This window comes from Talaromyces rugulosus, chromosome II (genome assembly GCF_013368755.1).
Source record: "Talaromyces rugulosus chromosome II, complete sequence".
In the NCBI taxonomy this organism is placed as follows: domain Eukaryota; kingdom Fungi; phylum Ascomycota; class Eurotiomycetes; order Eurotiales; family Trichocomaceae; genus Talaromyces; species Talaromyces rugulosus.
Genome location: NC_049562.1, coordinates 5,174,111 through 5,194,325, shown reverse-complemented (window position 1 = coordinate 5,194,325; position 20,215 = coordinate 5,174,111). Strand labels below are relative to the sequence as shown.

General features: G+C 48.3%; 10 protein-coding genes across 10 annotated transcripts; 5 read left to right on the top strand and 5 right to left on the bottom strand.

Annotated features, from left to right (window-relative positions):
• Positions 1-1,823: 1,823 nt before the first annotated feature.
• TRUGW13939_04258 (uncharacterized protein) lies at positions 1,824-2,962 on the bottom strand (the record flags this gene model as incomplete). Its single annotated transcript, XM_035487435.1, has 2 exons — positions 1,824-2,294; positions 2,366-2,962. 2 exons carry the CDS (start codon positions 2,960-2,962, stop codon positions 1,824-1,826), a joined length of 1,068 nt encoding a protein of 355 aa, XP_035343328.1.
• Positions 2,963-3,457: 495 nt separating this feature from the next.
• On the top strand, positions 3,458-4,465 carry TRUGW13939_04257 (uncharacterized protein; the record flags this gene model as incomplete). Its single annotated transcript, XM_035487434.1, has 1 exon — positions 3,458-4,465. One exon carries the CDS (start codon positions 3,458-3,460, stop codon positions 4,463-4,465), a length of 1,008 nt encoding a protein of 335 aa, XP_035343327.1.
• Positions 4,466-4,731: 266 nt separating this feature from the next.
• TRUGW13939_04256 (uncharacterized protein) lies at positions 4,732-5,905 on the bottom strand (the record flags this gene model as incomplete). Its single annotated transcript, XM_035487433.1, has 3 exons — positions 4,732-4,932; positions 4,986-5,546; positions 5,615-5,905. 3 exons carry the CDS (start codon positions 5,903-5,905, stop codon positions 4,732-4,734), a joined length of 1,053 nt encoding a protein of 350 aa, XP_035343326.1.
• Positions 5,906-6,120: 215 nt separating this feature from the next.
• On the top strand, positions 6,121-8,166 carry TRUGW13939_04255 (uncharacterized protein; the record flags this gene model as incomplete). Its single annotated transcript, XM_035487432.1, has 3 exons — positions 6,121-6,333; positions 6,392-6,677; positions 6,731-8,166. The coding sequence occupies 3 exons, from the start codon at positions 6,121-6,123 to the stop codon at positions 8,164-8,166; spliced, it is 1,935 nt and encodes a 644-aa protein (XP_035343325.1).
• A 358-nt stretch (positions 8,167-8,524) lies between these two features.
• Positions 8,525-9,036, bottom strand: TRUGW13939_04254 (uncharacterized protein; the record flags this gene model as incomplete). The annotated part of the gene is made up of 2 exons (XM_035487431.1): positions 8,525-8,540; positions 8,600-9,036. The coding sequence occupies 2 exons, from the start codon at positions 9,034-9,036 to the stop codon at positions 8,525-8,527; spliced, it is 453 nt and encodes a 150-aa protein (XP_035343324.1).
• Positions 9,037-9,647: 611 nt separating this feature from the next.
• TRUGW13939_04253 (uncharacterized protein) lies at positions 9,648-10,745 on the top strand (the record flags this gene model as incomplete). The annotated part of the gene is made up of 3 exons (XM_035487430.1): positions 9,648-10,053; positions 10,139-10,641; positions 10,698-10,745. The coding sequence occupies 3 exons, from the start codon at positions 9,648-9,650 to the stop codon at positions 10,743-10,745; spliced, it is 957 nt and encodes a 318-aa protein (XP_035343323.1).
• Positions 10,746-11,296: 551 nt separating this feature from the next.
• TRUGW13939_04252 (uncharacterized protein) lies at positions 11,297-13,641 on the top strand (the record flags this gene model as incomplete). The annotated part of the gene is made up of 3 exons (XM_035487429.1): positions 11,297-11,530; positions 11,582-11,894; positions 11,954-13,641. The coding sequence occupies 3 exons, from the start codon at positions 11,297-11,299 to the stop codon at positions 13,639-13,641; spliced, it is 2,235 nt and encodes a 744-aa protein (XP_035343322.1).
• Positions 13,642-13,760: 119 nt separating this feature from the next.
• TRUGW13939_04251 (uncharacterized protein) lies at positions 13,761-14,552 on the bottom strand (the record flags this gene model as incomplete). The annotated part of the gene is made up of 1 exon (XM_035487428.1): positions 13,761-14,552. The coding sequence occupies one exon, from the start codon at positions 14,550-14,552 to the stop codon at positions 13,761-13,763; it is 792 nt and encodes a 263-aa protein (XP_035343321.1).
• Positions 14,553-14,976: 424 nt separating this feature from the next.
• Positions 14,977-15,767, top strand: TRUGW13939_04250 (uncharacterized protein; the record flags this gene model as incomplete). Its single annotated transcript, XM_035487427.1, has 3 exons — positions 14,977-15,072; positions 15,226-15,552; positions 15,618-15,767. The coding sequence occupies 3 exons, from the start codon at positions 14,977-14,979 to the stop codon at positions 15,765-15,767; spliced, it is 573 nt and encodes a 190-aa protein (XP_035343320.1).
• Positions 15,768-16,025: 258 nt separating this feature from the next.
• TRUGW13939_04249 (uncharacterized protein) lies at positions 16,026-16,796 on the bottom strand (the record flags this gene model as incomplete). The annotated part of the gene is made up of 1 exon (XM_035487426.1): positions 16,026-16,796. One exon carries the CDS (start codon positions 16,794-16,796, stop codon positions 16,026-16,028), a length of 771 nt encoding a protein of 256 aa, XP_035343319.1.
• Between the last annotated feature and the right edge of the window lie 3,419 nt (positions 16,797-20,215).

The following is a 20,215-nucleotide window of genomic DNA, read 5'->3' as shown; positions in this document are numbered from 1 at the left end:
GTAAGAGCCAAATTCATAGAAAAGGATATAGTAACTTGGGTACTATAGCACCATTTAAACCCTGTGTAGATCTGAAAAAAAAGCAATGGAAGTACCCCTCTGAAGGATAGTAGCCTCTGGTGTCTTTCTAACCTGTCATCCACACAACATGAGTAGATTGGCATTGCCGCAAAATCCCCTATTCCAGGATGTTGTTAAACGAGGCTGTCCGTACATTTCCCAAGAGTTATATTGCAATAAATGATGTTCTCTCAAGGACTATGTATTGATGGAGCTTGTTGCCTATACTATGTGTCTCTGGTGCCCACCTGGGTGGGTTAATTGTGCATAAATGGTGCATATAGTCCGTTTGCTGCCAAACAACCATGTGCTACTCATTCTTTCAAGGACCCATGCCAACAGGGCTATTGTCTAAATAACTGACCGCCTGGAACAACCAGCAAAACTGAATGACTGACCGCCAGGAAAAAAAAAAAAAAAACAAAAAAAAAAAAACTGGTTGTTTGCCCCCTCCCCCCTTCTTCTCATCATGTTATTCTCAAGACGTACCCAAAGCCTCACTCATCATATTTCCATTTACTTAATTCGGTATTCCATACACACAGACGTAGATCTTCTGTCCATCATCATATTGATATTCATCCTCGCTCTTATACATACAGAATGTCTGTCTCGCAACCGAGAGACCAGCGAGTGGTATATACCGAACTAGACCAATGTCGGTGGACGACCGGGCCAACCCTCAAACACCAGTGGGCTCAACCAAATATATCTCACCAGAGTCACCGGGAGGAATGTCGGCCACTGAACGCGACCTATGGAGAAGAGGATCTTTCTCGTTGAATGAGAGGATTGACGTTAGATTCAAACGCCAACTTTTCTCTTCCACCGAAAGTGGCACCACCTATAGATTTAGACCACCCTAATCTCCGCGTGAAACTCCGCGAGGAGATGTCATTCGATACAGTTTCGGAACCATGGCCCACACTTCGAGAGGTCATCTCTTCAGGCGGACATCCGACAAAAACTTGGGGCGGAGAGTATCTGGCATCGGGATATGGAGACTGAGTGGCTCAAAACGTCTTCCTCTCGACCAGAGTTCAGAGGCCGGGCTCACTCACTCCAATTCCCGGTGTTTAAGCATCGGCTTTTCAGGCCGTATGAGACCCGGCCGAAATCCTGGACTTCGGCAATGTCAACTGAATCCAAGGTGTTTATTTCACTTGGAACACGTACATTGCAAGAAACGAATCTTGTGTGTTTTTAGGACTATGCAAGCCCGACTGGGGTTCGCGCAAAAATACCCCCAATCATACACAACACAAAATATCAAAGGTCACAACGAGCAAATCGCTGCCCGCAAAAGAGGGATGAAGAGTTTGATAATGACAAGAAAACGTGAACAGAGAATGGTTGAGAAGTGGGAGCGTGAGAGGTCACAGTCCTGGGCACAATTGGGACCTGCTGCGTATTGGGTACTGGGTTTACAGCGACCTCGGGGAGTTTTCATTAGGGCTTTTGGATTGATATTTCTTTTTTGGGCAATTTTTTTGGAATTATTGACGTCACCTCGGTGGCACATGTGGAGCCAAATTGGCGCTAATATCTATGCGCTTACTTTTTTCGTGTAAATATAAAACCATTTTCGATAGATTTAGAACAGAGACCAAGTGATGCTTGTCCTGGAAATACTTGTTTATTGTTGTGTCGAAATAACATCTGAAGTTGCTTCATATAGATGAGCTCAAGGGCTGGAGCCATGGAATATTAGTTCTTTGCACATGGAACTGGTGATGAAAAGAACCATACTTTTGATCTGCTGATTATTGCTTGAATGGCGGCGTCGACACTGGGACAGGAACGTCTGGCGGGCCTGACGGCTCCATAAAGGCATACACCGGAACCCCTTGCGCGTCTGTGACTGTCTTGTCCACCACATCATCCTCATCCCTCGTATAATAGCCCAGGAGCTTTCGGCCAGCCTTTGCAAAAGACCCGGATCCTATCATCATTGGGCGTGCGACGGCAATCAAAGCAGATGTATTGTCGACACCTTCTGTTTCCGGTACAACTACCATGTGTCTGACGTCCCGGCCTATCTTGTCCCGAGTTCCGGCGAGTATAAACTTGGAGAAGCTGGATGGCAAGATATTGACATCTTCAAAATTTACCACTATAATGCGGTCCGTATCGTCTATTATGAAATTGTCTAGCCAGACGTCAGAGTAACAGAAGACCATGGGCTCTTGTGCAAGGTTTTCGATTCGATATTGGCCTTTTTTCATGGTAAGAAACTGGCGAGATTTAAATTAAAAAAAAAGACCCATTAGTCAGGAACATGACATGCACAGTGTGTATTCCATACCAAGTCAAGATGTTGCTCCAATTCACCTATATTTCGGTAGTGGAGCGAAGCCTGGTTATCGTCAAAGAGCTCGTGACGAATGCGCCCTCCATTCGCCGCCGCTGGCCGAGAATCTTGGGGCACTGGGATGCGATGCAACTCTGACAAGGCAAAAGCTATCTTTGCGTATATTAAATCTTTCATTGCATCGTCATCGAGTGCATCTTGCAATCGTTGGGCAGCCGCTCTCCCCGGGACATATTCCATTACCACGTATGTTCGGTGCGCGGGCCAACCATTAGGATCATCTTTATACGGGATGGCAACCTGACAAGCGTAATAGATAGCTGGAGCCCTCACTTGTGACTCGAGGTTGCGCAAACCATCGTGTGCCTTTTTTCGACCAGCAAGCTCATTCCAAACGATCGAAGGTCCATACTTGATCCAGAATACGGGAGGTTCAGTGCCGCGGGGGTAGGGAGCGCCTATGGTATAACCATGGCGATTGGTTTCTTTGCAGAGGGAAACAAGTTCAGCTGCTGTGGGAAGCGGAACCGTGATATTCGATGGAAGGATTGAGCCATACCATTCTTTTCTCATGTACACTGGGCTCGCCATGGTAAGTGTAAATGGAAGCGCTTGTTGGCCGTGCACTGGCCGAAGTTGTTTAACCGCCGATGGGTGGGCGGTGAGGCTTTCTTCCTGACTGAATACGTCAATATAAATATGAAAATTGATATATTTGTAAAGACTGGTTTTAGTATTATTGTCAAGCTATTACTATTGGTGATATTAGTAAGAATTTATTCTCTAGATTTGCTAGTAAAATTATCTCTCTCTCTCTATACAAATATAGATAGTTCGAACTCTTAAAACTTCATTAAAGATTTCCTAATAGTAACAAAAAGTACGCAAGGCTGGCAGAGATACATATGTAGGAGTGAGGGTGTCTGATTAATCACATGATACAATATAAAAGCGGTAAGAGGTGGTGATATCCTGATGGAGGCAGCTGCACATTGCATTTACGTATGTACCCATATACATAGATGCCTGCCTACCAGTCAACCAGCCAGCGTCATGTCTTCACATCAACTCATTTAAGTGTGTCTGATGGTTTCTCCAAAGTGGCCAGCACCACTCTTTAGTGGGAAGCTACGCAAGATCTTGGATCGCAGCGTCACACCAGACCCAAGCAAAGACACCAACAAACAAACCGAGATACCAGAAGAAACAACACCACAAACATCATCATCAGTCCCTCACCACCCTTCAACGCATCTCCAGGAGCATCATCCCTCACTCACCGAGACCAATTCCCAGGCGGCCTTCAGCCACGCATTGCGCCATGAATTCAACGACTTGTTCTTCTTTGCCTGCAACCAGACAGTCTCAGGCGAAAACGTCCTCTTTCTGCATCTCGTCCAGTGCTGGAAAGCTTGCTGGTCCTTGATCTCGCTTGACACGGACAGTAATATCTGCACAAAGCGTGCTGATGCAGAGTGTCCGCTGCGCCGGAAGATTTTCTCAGTGGCTGTTGAGATGTACTACGATTTCGTCAACCCATCTACTGCGTGTAAAGTGCCGTTGAATCTCGAATACGGGCTTGCGGCTACCCTCGACACTGTTTTTGGGGACGCAGCAATGTCCATACCGACAAGCGTCCAGCATGAGCGGACTGTCGTAGCGCCATTCATGGTCCTGGACAGAGAAGACGGCATAATCGGCTATCATGATCTCCTTGGCCTGTGGTGGGACCTTGTCAGCAGCACTGATGAAACCAACAACAACGAAGACCATTTGCATGAAAAGCCACTGCCAGCTCTGCCAGCCAATACAACCACAGCTGACTCGTTTCGCCTGCTAAAAATGAAATCCCGCGTGTCAAAAACGGCTGCCATTCCAGAATCGTTTTGCAAAAGCATTTTTGATAATGTCGAATCCAGCGTGCATTTTATGGTCCTTCGAGACACGTTTCCCAAATACATCTCATGGTGCAAACTGAAAGATATTGAAAGCGGAAGTTCTATCAAAGCTGGGGGAAAGCTCTTGGAAAAAAAAAAGGGAGGGATGGGGGCACCTGTAGATACAATCAATTCTGATCTGAAGATGGCAGGTTGATATCATTTGCAGCTGTGGTTTGGAATGGCCCTTCTCTTTTGCTCTTACTGACGACTCACGAAATGACGAATAGTCGGCGAACGGAGTTATTTTATTTGCTCGTCTGTATACTTTATTATCATCATAGTCACATTAGGGAAATACAAAATTCCTTTCTTCAGGTTGCAAGCCATTCCACCCATTTCCTACGCAACAACCTTGGATTCAAGTCTAAATATAGAAATAGCCACACACCAAACGACATAAGGGGAAAAGTGACGTTTGCTTTAAGATGCAGTGGCCTGTGCGGCTGGGGGTCCTTCTCTTGACAGAATCCACATGAAAACGAACTGGACCACGTAAGAGTAGATAAAGAGGAACTGAGTACGGCGATTGCGCTGGGCGCGTGCGACAATGTGCATGGTGCCGGAGCGCATTGGCGCATCGCCGGTTGAATCAGGAAGCAAGACGTATTTCAGGGAACGAAGCTGGAAATATGATATCAGCTTTGATTGGTTTATTGGGTTTCTGAGAGACTTACCAGGAAGAAAGCATTTGCAAGGAAGGTATAGGCAAACACTATCCAGCCAACCATACCACCGGTGCCGCGAGATGGAGTAAGAATACCAGCCGCAAGCAAGGTGACGATGATACCGACAAACTTGTACCCAGAGTATGCCACGAGGTCAAGCAGTTGCGAGTCATTGCTGATACTAAGAATATACATGGCCACTTTCAAACCAAGGATCTCAAAGATGACAACCGCTAGTGCCGTCGTTGTGATTGAGCCCAACAGCTCTGGATGGAAGCTTCCACGGAGACCGGCCAAGACGGTGCAGAGCAAAATATATGTGACGAATGCCATGGTAGGGATGTACATGTCTGGCGAATTGAGGTCGTCACGGGGAGGGAGAAAGACTGAGGCATAATGTTGCTGCTGGATTTGACCCTCGGGGCCCACCGCAGAAGCCATCCGGGCCTGCTGTCGAGACCAAGGCTTGTGACGCCATGGGAAGAGCACAAGGACGAGTTTGCTCAAGACGTACGTATTCGAGACGTTGAAGTAGTGTTTGAGGGCAGGGATTGAGACATATCGATTGAACTGTTTCCAAATAAAAATCTAGTTAGTCAACGAAACAGAGACGACGAAAGGGATATATCAGTCCGCACGTTTTGCTCCATGTATTCCTGGCCTGCGGCCATGGCCGTCTTGCCAACCTGGAAGCCCATCTGAGCCGTGGGATCATTGATGAAGCCGCCGAAATTGGGCGTGAACGGACCGCTGCCGCCCTGAGCGGGCGCCGGCTGGTATGGGTTATGGTTATCATAGCCAGTCTGCTGCGACTGCGACGTTGGCGGTGGTGGTGAGCGCATCATCGGCACTGTCGAGACATGTTGTGGGACGGGGTGATGGAGCGGCGGCGACTGCGCAGGGATAGGGGCGAAAGAAGATCGCTGCATGGTAGCAGTAGTTCCAGAGAGCGAAAAGAATCAGACGTGTCGAGGCCAAAGGGGGGAGGGGAGGAGGGAGGTTGCGATTCAGACTGGAGATTTGTATTTCTTGCGAGGTTGGTCGGCTCCAACAACGTGGCTCCGTCGGGAGCTAGTCGAGCTTCCTCGCCGCCTGCCCGAACAAGCACATTGAGCATCCCCCACCATCAACACCTGTCGATACCATGTTGGACGCATTCGAAATCATTACGACCTCCGGCGTCGTGCTGTGGTCGAGGTCCTACGCCCCGGTCGGCTCCCACATCGTTAACAGCCTGATCAACGAGGTTTTCATCGAAGAAAAAGTTGCCCCCGCCGACGGCGCTTCGACCGCATTCAAGAAAGAGAAATATACCCTCAAATGGAGGCGGGCAAAGGAGTTTGGGCTCATTTTTGTGGTGAGGCTGCTTGCGAATCTATTATATGCTCCAAAAACCACTAAAATTTACTATCTAGGCGGTTTATCAGTCGCTTCTTCATCTCAGTTGGATAGACAAGTTGCTCGACAATATCGCCACCATCTTTGTCGGCGTCTACAAGGATCAACTACAGAGTAACAGAGCAAGGATAGCCGAATATCCGTTTGACAGATATTTCGATCAGCAAATCCAAGAGTTGGAAAGCACCGCGGCGCCGGTCATTGACGAACACGCGGGTGCACACTATGACGAGAAGAAGAACGCTCTTGTTTCATCGGATAATGGAGGCCCGCCTCCTCCTCCGGTGCCTTCACTTTTAAAAGGTATGTGGTATTGCTGCTGCCCGCTATAGGATTTGTCGCTAACTGATGCTCAGCGCAGCAACCCGCTGCGCAGTTGGTGGCGACCTCCAACGAGAGTTCGCCAGCCGTCACACCTTCTTCATCCCGACCTTCGACTCCTCTTGCGAATCATATCCTTACAGCAAAGAATGGCCCAGCTGGTCGTGTCTCGCGCCGAGCCCGAAAAGCCGCCAACACCAGCTCGAACGCCTCCTCCGGAGACGAAAGCCTGCGAAAGGGAAAACCCACCAAGGAAAAGAAAGGACGCAAGTGGGACGCAGACGGATTTGCAGATGAAGATGATGGTGTGAACCTGGACTACTCAGCGGCTGCCACGGGCGAAACCGCCGCCGCCCCGACAGTAGAAGCTGTAGCCCAGGAGACTTGGGGTCGCAAGACTGCCAAGGGACAGTTTGTTTTGAAAGACCTCGGCGACGAAGTGCATTCGATTTTGGATAATGCGGATGCCGAGAAGGAAAAATCAAACACGTCAAGCGGCGTTGTAGGATCTAGCTTCAATGCTATCGGTGGTCTTTTCCGCAACATCGTGGGTGGGAAAACCCTCAGCGAGACAGACTTGGAGAAGCCCTTGAAGGCTATGGAAGATCATCTCATGAAGAAAAACGTTGCTCCAGAAGCTGCCCGACGGCTGTGCGACGGAGTAAAACAGGAACTTGTTGGAAAGAAGACTGGCAACTTCCAAAGTGTCGATGCTGCCTTGCGAACTGCCACGGAGTCGTCATTGCGCAAAATCCTGACACCCACGTCGTCTCTGGATTTGCTGCACGAAATCCAGGCTGTGACTGCCCCTACCACCAAGAACCAGACTCCGCGTCCTTATGTCATCTCCATTGTTGGCGTCAACGGTGTTGGAAAGTCGACAAATTTGAGCAAGATTTGCTTCTTCCTTTTGCAGAACAACTACCGCGTCTTGATCGCAGCCTGCGACACCTTCCGATCTGGCGCTGTCGAACAGCTCCGCGTGCATGCCCGAAACCTGCAGGAGCTGAGTTCTCGAGAAAATGTTGGCGAAGTAGAGTTGTACGAGAAAGGCTACGGCAAGGACGCAGCCAACGTGGCCAAAGATGCTGTTGCGTACGGTGCCGCCAATCAGTTTGACGTGGTTTTGATCGATACTGCTGGCCGCCGCCATAACGACCAGCGCCTGATGTCGTCGTTGGAAAAGTTCGCCAAGTTTGCTGTTCCGGATAAGATCTTCATGGTCGGTGAGGCTCTCGTCGGCACGGACAGTGTGATGCAGGCTCGGAATTTCAACCAAGCGTTTGGAGCAGGGCGCAATCTGGATGGATTTATCATTAGCAAATGCGACACCGTGGGCGATATGGTCGGAACGCTCGTTAGCATGGTCCATGCGACTGGTATTCCTATCGTATTCCTTGGAGTTGGGCAGCATTATGGTGACTTGCGTGGTCTCAGCGTTCCATGGGCTGTAGGTCTATTGATGAAATGAGGCTGGTGCCTTTCCTGATATGAACTGAAGCCGCCATTGGTTGTTCGTCCAAGATGTATATCTTAATAATTATATTTTGTAATCGCTATTCACCGAAAACTCTTTTGAGTGCTGGGGCCTGTCTCGTTCACTCACATAACCCGTAGTAATGGGTTAACTCTACATATCTGTCGGTGCTCATAGCTATTTTTTTTTTCCTGGAAAGATGCAATTTCTTGAACTAAACCCTAAAACTCATACTCTAACACGTGCATAATCAAGCCAGTTCCGGAATAACCAAGTGAGAGCGGACCAGCCGCCATGCAAGACCAAGAGCATGTGGACATTGAAAGATAGACATTGATTTTCATGATTCCCACTAATCCTCATCTTTCCTACATGCGAATTAACTAATCAGCCACATTGAACCAAGCACCGCAATGAATTATCCTACCATTCGTCAAGTAGTCGAAAAAGGTACCCGTTTGTGAGCTTGAAAAGCGACGATAGGTCGGCAAGGTCCTTTTGTGCCTCCTCAAGGCTTTTGATCGTTCGTTTCGTAGATTCGATTTGCAGATTCTTCATGGTCTCGACTCGTGAGAATATGTCTATCTGCCGGAGAGCTGATTGCCCAGCCATTGGCGGGAGAGAGACCCTTTCAGCTTGTCTGGGCGCTGCTGTTGTAGTTTCCCCTCCGCCTTGCTGTGGCAGTTGTTGATCTTGGGAGTCATCATAGCGTGCTCTTTTCCGGGAAGAGACTGGGCCTTTTGCGATGTTTTCGGCGGAGTTGGAGCCATTTCCCTCTTTGACAGGGCTAGGTGGGGGGCTCGTTTCGCGGGACTTCCACTTTTTTTGGGCAGAGGTGATCTTTTGCGCTGGGGGGCCGAACATGGTGTCTGGCCAAGGGGGACAGGTGTGATTGTCCTGGGTGGGAATGAATTTTCAAGGTCAAGGCCTCTGGAATGGCTGTGTCGTGGTGATGATTCTTCGTGGACAGAACGATGATGGAGAAGAGTGAGGTTGTCAGAAGAACCAGGAAGAATTTGCTGAGAGAATGTTTTATAGCATTAGGAAATAAAACATACATGATTTTCAATTTGTTTGCATGGGAATTCTATAGAATATTGATGTTACAGTACTGTTCCATAAGCAAACGACCATCCCGGCATAAAATGAGACTCAAAAATTTGAAACGGTGGGCGGGTTCTAAATTCAAATAGTCAGAATACTGGTATGTTTAGCTTAAAGTCTAGTAAAAATCTAGCAAGAAATCTAGTTATTATTCATAAAATTTTTGCCAAAAAATAAATATACTCTTATCTTAGATCGGAACACGGAGGAGCCCCGATATAGCCCTAACGGCGTCGCGTTTCCGCCGATTACCCCGGACTTTTCTCCGGAGTCCACTATCGCGTTTGTATAAAACCAGCCACAGTCGTTTTCTCTTGGGTTAAAAATGACTGGCCCTAGATCTGTCAATATTTGAAACCAGCCATCCAAATATGGCGTCCACTCAGAAACCCGCGTTTGAAGCCTTGCCCCTCCGCAAAGATGGGCCGCACGGTAATGCATGGGGACGCTGGGGCGATGCAGATGAACTGGGCACGCTGAACCTGCTCACGCCCCAGGTCACTGCTGAAGCGGCCAAGGATATCAGGGACGGGGTGCGCATATCGGTAGACTGGTCGCTGGACAGTATGTCTGTTCCATGCTTTGGTCGCTCGTGTCTGGAGCATACCATTAGTAAAAAGGGCGAGAAGACTGTCAATGATGACATTCTGTTGTTCAACACCCAGAGCAGCTCGCAGTGGGACGGGTTTCGGCACTATGGGTATCAGAAGGAGAAGGTTTATTATAATGGGCTGACGCAAGAGGATGTGATGACGACTAAGAAGAATGGAATACACGGTATGTTGCCATTTGTTTTTGTCTCTCTCTTTTTGTTTTGCTTTAGTGTTTCTAGTTCAGGACTCATACTAAGGGAATATTGCAGCATGGGTCGAAAAAGGCGGCATTGTAGGCCGTGGAGTTTTGCTCGACTATGTCTCCTGGGCGGAAACAAACAACATCTCTATCAACCAATTCTCAACTACCCCAATCCCAGTGTCAACCCTGAAGAAAATAGCCTCTAACCAAGGCACATCTTTTCGCCGGGGAGACATTCTATTCGTCCGCACCGGCTGGACAGAGGCGTATTCTCGCTTGTCTACCGCCGAACAACAAACGCTGGCAGCAACCTACCCTCCACCGGCCATCGGACTGGAGTCATCAGAAGAAACCTTGCGGTGGCTCTGGGACCAGGAGTTCGCGGCAGTTGTCGGCGACCAACCCAGTTTCGAGGCGTGGCCGTGCCAGAACTTGGATTTCTTGCTACATGAGTGGATTTTGGCTGGCTGGGGAATGCCGATTGGGGAACTTTTTGATCTGAAACAGCTAAGTGACGAGTGCCGAAAGAGGGGACGATGGGAGTTTTTCTTTAGCAGCATGCCGCTAAAGGTAGGGGTTTTTTTCCCCCCTTGCTTTGTCTGTTGGTCACTGACGAATACGCGCAGGTACCTGGCGGTGTTGCTAGTCCTCCTAACGGGGTTGCTATTTTCTAGCTGCTTGTTTCCTTGATCAATACAAGAAAATTATAGTCTTGATTGGCGGGGGAACACGCAAAATTGAAAACTTGGCAAACAGTGACATAAATGGGACTTTGAGCATAAAATAAATAAGCATAAAATTAAACCTTGTTCTCACGATAATAAGCTTCAATTAAGCTCAAGCGGTTCCCCGGGGAGTTTGCCGATCGGGAACGACCACGATGGAATTGATTGCTTTCGCTCTCAACAGTCTTCGAAATAACGTACTCTACGCTCTCGGAAAATCGAGCAATTTCCCCCCGTAATTATTCTTGCCGGCTGGAATCTTGTTTTGATCGGTTATCGATGTGTCATTAATGGCCGTTCTGGGAGACGTCGCTATTGTGACGAATCCCCACGTCATCTTGACGTTCCCTCCCAACATGAACCATTCACGTCAGGCTGATTTATCATTTTGGACAGAAAAATAATCGTCTATAAAATACGAGTTTCTGGCATTTCTGGCCGTGCCAATTCCTCAACACCAAACCCAAGGAATAACTAAAACCATTACATTAAGAAAAGAAATGGCTAGTTCAGTCGTGGGAGGTATCCATAAGGCCCAGGAAGTAATCCGCGCGGCAGCAGGACAGGACAAGAAGTCTGCAGATCTTTCACAGGATACCGCCGATGTCAATGCCAAACTTAAGCTTACCACCGATCATGGAGTCAAGATATCAGACACAGATCACTGGTTGAAACTTGCCAACGAAAAAACTTCCGGTCCAAGCTTGTTGGAGGACCAAATTGCTCGAGAAAAGGTATGCCAGGAAAAAAAAAGATAATTGCAAGATCACCAGCTGACTGCGCAGGTCCACCGTTTTGATCACGAACGCATTCCTGAGCGAGTCGTTCATGCCCGCGGCACTGGCGCTTTTGGCACATTTACCCTAAAAGAAGCAATCCCGGAATTGACACATGCAGGAGTGCTGACAGACACAGCGAGGAAAACTCCAGTGTTTGTCCGCTTCTCTACCGTCCAGGGAAGCAGAGGCAGCGCCGACACGGTTCGCGATGTGCGCGGCTTTGCTGTCAAGTTTTATACTGACGAGGGAAACTGGGATATTGTCGGAAATAACATCCCAGTATTCTTCATTCAAGATGCCATTAAATTCCCAGACTTTGGTATGTCAATGCGAGTTTGCAAAATGATAGCTTGGTTTATGTTGCTAACGAATATATAGTCCACGCTGTAAAGCCGGAGCCACACAACGAAGTGCCTCAAGGGCAGACTGCTCACAATAACTTTTGGGACTTTAGTTTTCTTCACGAGGAATCAACGCACATGTTCATGTGGGCCATGTCTGATCGGGCTATCCCGCGCTCTTTTCGCATGATGCAGGGCTTTGGTGTCAACACTTTCAGCCTGGTCAACAAAGAAGGCAAACGCCATTTGGTCAAGTTTCACTGGATCCCCCATCTGGGAGTTCACTCTCTCGTCTGGGATGAGGCATTGAAGATCGGCGGACAAGACCCTGACTTCCACAGAAAGGACTTGATGGAAGCAATCGACAACAAAGCCTATCCCAAATGGGATTTCGCCATCCAAGTGATTCCCGAGGAGAAACAAAACGACTTTGAGTTTGACCCTCTAGATGCCACAAAGATCTGGCCAGAGGAGCTTGTCCCGCTCCGTGTTATTGGCGAGCTCGAGCTCAATCGCAATGTCGATGAATTCTTCCCGCAGACGGAGCAGGTTGCTTTCTGCACCAGCCATATCGTGCCAGGAGTCGACTTCTCCAACGACCCACTCTTGCAGGGACGCAACTTCTCCTACTTTGACACGCAGATCTCTCGTCTCGGCATCAACTGGGAAGAGCTGCCCATCAACCGGCCCGTATGCCCGGTGATGAACCACAACCGAGACGGCGCGATGCGCCACCGCATCACCAAGGGCACTGTCAACTACTGGCCCAACCGGTTCGACTCGGTGCCGCCGGCCACAGTCGAGGAGGGTGGTTTCAAGAGCTATCCGGAGGAAGTGACTGGAATCAAAGCCCGCACTCAGGGTCCTAAATTCAGAGAGCACCACAATCAAGCGCAACTCTTCTACAATTCTCTGAGCGATTACGAGAAACAGCATGTGGCTAAAGCCTTTAGCTTCGAGCTTGATCACTGCGATGACCCATTTGTGTACCAACGCATGGTGCTGCGTATTGCCGAGATTGATCTCACTCTCGCGCAAAAGGTCTCGGTCTCAGTGGGAGCGCCCACTCCAGAGAAGGCCGGCCGCCAGAACCATGGTAAAAAGGCGCGCGGTCTATCGCAGCTCGACTTCACGCCGAAGAAGCCGACAATCGAGAGCCGACGTATTGCCATTATCATTGGTGACGGCTTTGACCCCGTCGCGTTCAACGGTGTCTACGCGGGCGTCAAGGCCGCAGGCGCCCTCCCGTTTGTTATCGGTACGAAGAGACAGCCAATTTTTGCTGATGGTGTCGATCCACAGACTGGAAAGGGCGTGACGCCTGAGCACCAGTACGACGGCATGCGCTCAACCATGTTTGATGCCACTTTTATCCCCGGTGGATCGCATATCAAGACACTGGCGAAGAACGGGCAAATCCGTCACTGGATCTCGGAATCGTTTGGACACCTGAAGGCGATAGGTGCCACGGGAGAGGCAGTTGAGCTAGTCAACAGGGTCTTGAGAGACGTCGACGGCCTGAAATTTGCAGCTCAGGGAACCGGTGTCGTCGAGTCGTACGGCGTGGTGACTGCTGCTGGTCCGCAGAAGCCGGAGAGCTTCAAAGAAGGATGGAAGATGGTACAGAATGCGACCGACTTTTTGGGCAAGTTCTTTTATGAAATCGGGCAGCATCGCAACTTTAAGCGTGAGTTGGATGGGCTGGCCGCCAGTACTGCTTTTTAAAAAAGTAAATCTCCGATTTTGTATGTTTGACGACGTATCGATATGTAATATATGCTAGTAGCTCCAGAATGCACCTAATTTTCATGCTCCAAATGTTCTACCGACACGTAGGCAGTATATCACGTTAGCAACTCTCTCTTCAAACCCCTCACTTCTTCCGGACTGGCCAAATCACTTCCCCGTTCCAAAACCGCGCTCGAATGAAACACGAGCGTGCCGGTCTTCTTCCGTAGTTCATGTACATTTTTAGACCTGACGCCACCGCCAGCAATGATAGTTATCCTCCCATCTGCGGCCGTGGTCAGGGCAGCAATCATCTCGGCGCCGTCAACAGCCGTCTCTTCGCCGCCAGAGGTGAGTATAGCTGCAAATCCAGCATCAATTACGTTCTCCAGCTCATTCCGGACCTGCTCGCTGACGCCGTTCTGGCCACGACGGTTTCCGGCTTGGATGACCTGATCAAAGGCACGGTGGAAAGTACACGGCAAAGGAGCTGCAAGCCGGACCAGCTCTTCATTCCGGGGCTTGTCGACTTTCCCATCGCGTGTTAGGATGCCGAAAACAAGACCAGATACTTTGCCAAACCCGTAATTGCTGCGACTGCTATAATCCGCCTGTTTCAGCTCGCGGAGTTGCTGCTTCATCACTTCGAATTCCTCGTCGGAATACACAAAGTCCCCGCCGCGTGGCCGGACCATGGTATAGATTGGGATCGAGTTTCGCCATTGACCGCGGTGATGAGGAGACGAGCTGAGCGAGCCTATAACACACTCCAGTGTCGTGAGTGTCGGCGTCGTGCCACCGTTGGTCGACGAGCCATCAGCGCATAGTTCCAGCCGGTCTGCCCCGCCGGAGGTGTAAGCGACTAGCGCCGAGGCCGGGTTGAAGATGGCGATTTCGAGGAATGTCATTTTATGTTTAGCGTCTCTTGGTAATTGTTGTTGACTGGTAATTGTCCCACAGTCAGAACCGGTTGGCTATGGGAGTTGAGAGTTGGCGGATGTAGGAAACGGAAAAGCGGCTTTTCATCTATAAGAGGCTGGAATGATTCTATATCACCTGCCGCGCGATACTTTGATAGTTGAATAATATAAAATTCGGTTTTAAGCTGACCTCAAAAAGCTCCGATGCAACATTTGAAGACGCCAGTTAGCACTGCCAATGCGGGGTCTCCACGTTGAAGACTGGTTAGCGTCGACTGGTGTTGGTTGTTGGTTATACGTATCTTCTTCACTTCAGCTCAATCTTTTTTATTTCTCCCGAATTTTTGAATTTTTTTTGGCATCTAGTTATATTTCTAAAGACAAATAACAAAGAGTGTCGCCTCCCAACGTCATGGCGCCGCCCATCGTCACCGCCACTCTGCAGGCTGCCGTCATCAATGCAGCCTCGAATATCGTCGCGCAAGCAATTACCGCGTATAGGTCTCAGGTAGGTACTTTGGCTTGATGATCAGGTTGATTATGTATTTTGAAATGAGATCTAGTGTCATGCTGTATTCTATGACCACATGGCCACCTTTTTCCTATCAATGAAATATAACTAGACATCCAACTGACCGGCTCTCCGCGAGAAAACTGTTAGACCCCCCTCCAGCTAGACTACACAGCTCTGGGGCAGTTCACTGCGGTGGCCCTCATAAACACGCCCCCAACGTACCTGTGGATGGTCAATCTTGAGTCGACCTTTCCGGGGCAGCGCACGGTTACACAGGACTCACACCCGAAAAAGTCGGATGACGAGAAGAAAAAGAATGGCCAGGCGGAGCAGAAGTTGCATGTCAGAAATACAATTATCAAGGTTATCATTGACCAAACTATCGGCGCTTCTGGGATGTTGATACTGTTCCTGAGCACCATAACCATCTTACGCGGTGGGACAGTGGAGGATATTTTTCAGACGGTTCAGAATGTGAGTTGGAACTCTTTGAGCTACTTAATTCATGCTATGAAGCACAACGACTAAACTTTTTCCAGGAATATTGGCCGATTATGCTTGCTGGGCTAAAAGTATGGCCACCGGTCTCGCTGCTGAGCTTTACGCTCATTCCGGTGGACAAGCGAATGCTTTTTGGGAGTACCTGTGGGTTTATATGGGCTATATATCTCAGTCTGGCAACGGCATAGCTAGCTGAAACATATTATCATAGATATCAGATGATATAGTGGAAAATACAAAGAAAAGGATAGTTTATCAGATAGTTTTTAACACCGCTATAGTAACCAACTCCTTGAATCAATATTTTTATTTGGGAACTAATTGTTTATATTCGGTACGTATGGAAACATAGATACTATTCATTGGTATAAGCTCAAGTCTACATGTAAAAAAATATATATGTAGCGATTCATATGCACATCAATTGATACTCATCGACATGTCTTCTATTTACTCGGTACCCCTGCTTCAAACTGCTTCACAATCTCATCCACCGCCGCAGCAACCTCAGCTGGCCGCGACAGAAACGGACTATGACCAGAACCTTCCAATGTCCGGATAACCCATTTATCGCTGCCCCCGGCGCCTTCAATCATTGTATTCTGCTGCGCGAGCGGGTTGACCATGTCCTCGGTGCACCTGATATAACCCAGCCGGCCGGGATAGCCATCATCCTGCCAGGCCTGAGGAGGCACAATGCCCGTATTGGCCGCCATACTCTGCGGACTCAGCTGTGGAACAGCCCACTCGACGAGATCCGGAGACACGTCTGGGGGGAAGAACAAGCTTCCCGGATCTTTGGTGACGAACAGGCCCTCGGTTGGGGAGTCCCAATTTACATAGGGCAGGCCCCCAATACTGCGAATGGCTGCACCTTGGTCCATTCCACTAGGAAAGATGTATGCACACAATGCGATCATGCCTAGAAGGTTGCGGTTATCCAGCAGGCCCTTGATGGCGGCGCTGGCAATCGGTCCGCCGTACGAATGCGCGACTATAGCGACTCGCTTACCCTCCGTCAATAGTGATTCCACGACAGATCGCACGCGCGCGGCATCGTCAAACTGCGTTGTTCCAGCGACGCTGCTGGTACAGGGCATGTCCACCGTTTCGATAGCGTAGCCAAGTGCCTCGAGCGCCGGGGTTTGGAACTTCCAGCACCACGACCCGTGCCATGCGCCATGGACAAGAACGATGGTTGGTTTGGAGGCTGACATTATAGACAATCTTTGACTAGAGACTGGCTAGGGATACCAGTTGACATCAAAGAAAGTGGAGGATATGCTGAGTGAGAGAGTTTAGCGTGCAGAGAGGAGAAAGGTGTCGGATTATCTTTCTGCCGGGGGCTATTTTGGGACTGTTCCTAATTTACGAAATTGTCATCACTAGATTTTATTCATATGTTTTTTGTTGTTTTAAACTGGATAGCAGTGGTGGCAGAGCAATGGCGGAGGTGGGAGTAGTTGCAGGGTTGGGGTTAATTGATATTGCCACTATACTTGACTGTCCCAGCCTGCCGGTGACTGTACAGCAACCAGATTGTCCATTGCGAATCTCGATTCAGATTGTAATTGTCGTCCGCTATCTGTTTGGTAATGGTCGATATCAGTTGATGTGAATTTTTGGCTTTTATTGGCCAGCTTGCACCCAGGGGAGCCAAAGTCGACACTCAATCACATACATTCTCAACATCACAAGAAAGACAAGAAAGTAAAAAGGTCAACTAGGTGCAGGAGTTTTCAAAACAGCAGGAAAGATGCCTCCTTAACCGGAGATAACGACATGATTTTCTGGCATCTCCTCCGAAACTTGATCTAGGTTGAGGACATTGTAAAGAAGATCACATCGCCGGTGATTGATCTAGAATCTCTTTTCCTGCGTCGCCACAGAAAAGCCTTGGGAGGCACTGACCGAAATTCATTTCCTCAAAGTAGCGGAAGACTGTCGGCCGTTTTGCGTAGCTTGGTGATATCTCCACAGAGGATGAGGACTCAATGCCAAAATCAATAGAATAAACGAGATTTTAGTCTCAGGGTTTGTTGACAGTATGGGATCCCAGTTGCGTTGCTGGTATCTTGGGCGGAGATGGTTGGAGTGCGGTGGCTCGAAGGACTCTCTGAGAGTAGTACTGATCGTTGAGGATTTCTTTCTGTTCTTGACCTGAACCAGGATTGTGCCAACTTTTTCGATTTCAAACGGCTCGTTAAAATCGCCCAAGTAAAATGGCAAAAGTTCATCGTACGTTCCTTTTTGAGGAGCCAGTTGGAGTACTGCTGTTCGCCGAAGTAGAGAATAGCAGAGATGCTTTAGTGACTGACCAGCGATAGCTGTACAGCCCTATCCCGGTCGATGATTCTCGCTAGTTCTTCGACTGCCTTTTCTCAGAGGCACCCCAGATGGCCCTATGGAAGCTTTCAGTTAGAAACTGAGACATAGATCAAGAAGCATACACATCGCCATCTCGGTGTCTAGTTTTCCTTGCTGTGGATAAAGTATCCTCCACAGTAAGTCCATGGTGTGAAGAGGACGAGATGGGAAAGGAAAGGAACGGAGGACGCTAGAAAGCGCACATCGAGGGAAGGAATCACCACCTGGCAAGTTTGTCGAATGACATATCACGTGGCGTGGTGTAAGACTGCTAGAATCTTACCGCCTGGAAAAATTTGCTAACCTCCTAATCCATGTATGCGTGGGCCCCCTGGCACTTTCTAACGCCAAATTAATGGGGCCCCATGTCCTTGATATATCTCTCCAACCATCGATCCTGACATTCAATGTTCGAGATTTCTTACATGGGCTATTCGTGGGCCAGAATCACGGAAAGATCAGTGGGATTAATGAGCAGATCTTTAATGGGACAATGAATTTCCTTTCCTTTTCTTCTACCAGGGGGTCCATTTACGAGGGACACCCGCATCAGGAAAGACAGTGCTCGCCTTGTCTTTGCTCACTATCGTAACCGAAAAATACCAGTCATCTACAAAAATTCCTGGCTTCGAGAGAATGTCAGAGTTACAATAGCATCTTTTTTCACATGTTCAAAGACAATGGCTACGATTTCGTTACTCAAGACACACTCTTTAATAATGTTATAGCGGATGAAGCACAGATATCGTATGGAGCCGATGATCTGTGGCTAGGGTTCATCAAATCTCAAAGCGGTAATCGCTAGGGCCCACGAATTACTATCTTCACCTCCTACGACAGTCCTACCAAAAGGCCAGAGATAGGGCCTCTGCCAGGAAGCTTGTTCTTGTTGGCCTCATTCCGCGCGGCATCAGTGAGAAAGAGCTACAGGGGCCAGCTTCGAGGAATTCGGTCAGAACTTATGGAAAATGACCACAAGAGCAGCCTCTGGTATCCAAATCCCATTGCGCAGGATCTTATCTTTTTTTTTTTTTTTTTCATGAGCATAGATCAGAGTCAGCAAGCCTGATCGGAAAACGCAAAGAATGGTCCGAAAAAGTGACTGCAGTATAAGTCACTAACTTATACAAGACCAACAACAACACACGCCAAACTTCCTACATCGGGTCCGACACAGACCACCAACTTGCTCAACTCCATCTTGAGTTGACCAAGTCCACTTTGACCCAAGATACTACATCCTTGGATGCCATCAGCACCTTGATGAAGTCCAAAAACAAGGCAAAGCTAGGGCTGAAGTCACTGCTCCAGCTGTTTATCTCTGTAGGCGGGAATTTCACCGAAGAACACGCAACAGGTCTCACCACAGAAATTAAGCGGAACTGGTATCAGCTTGCCACGGTAGTCTCGGCGAAGAGATTATTGTTGATCCATGATGCAATCAGCAACCATGGCCTAAAGGCCGATTTCAAGTACGCCTACACGATCCTAGTGTATGGCTGTACGAAGTTGGCCCAAGGAGAGACAAACGTGGAACAAATCGCAGTCGACGCTCTAGAATTTTCCCATATGCTTCTTTTCAGCATATGGCGCATAACGAAGTAAATATCCTCAAAGGACGAGTGTATCTTGGTGCAAATCTCATCATCAAATACGATACCCATTTTGTTGGTAATGATAGCTCCAGTTAGAGACTTGTGTTGTGTGCGTTAACTTAGTTCAAAGTCATAGAAAATGTCAAGGGGTGCGAAGTCACTTGAAATGTAGGCGATCCCGCTGTCAGCTTATCCGCCTCAGGCCAACATTGAATGGCAACTACGGTCATGTGTCAAATAAAGAAAACAGCTTTTATAAGCGAAGCTCACACAAATGTTGTATCGTTTAACCAATAAAATTAGTATTTAAAATGTTGCATGCATAGATATTTAGCGTGCACCTACCAGCATCAATTGATATTTCTCATCCTTTCACAGATTCTCATTTGCAACATTGAAAGCACCATATCTATTGATACAGGTGTTCTTATCATTGGAGAGAACACCATAAACTACGCACCCTATAAGTAAAAAAGTCATTGTTCAGGTTCTTAAATGTGGACATGGGGTTTGACTGCTTAACGATATAACATATCAACTACCTGTGAATATATATCACCCGAATGGTACACAGTAGAAGTAGGAAGGAATGAATTCAAAGGATGTGGCATTCAAATAGATACCGGTATTTTAGACCTACAAGGTGTCCGAAAGAGCATAAACCGGTGCCTGGT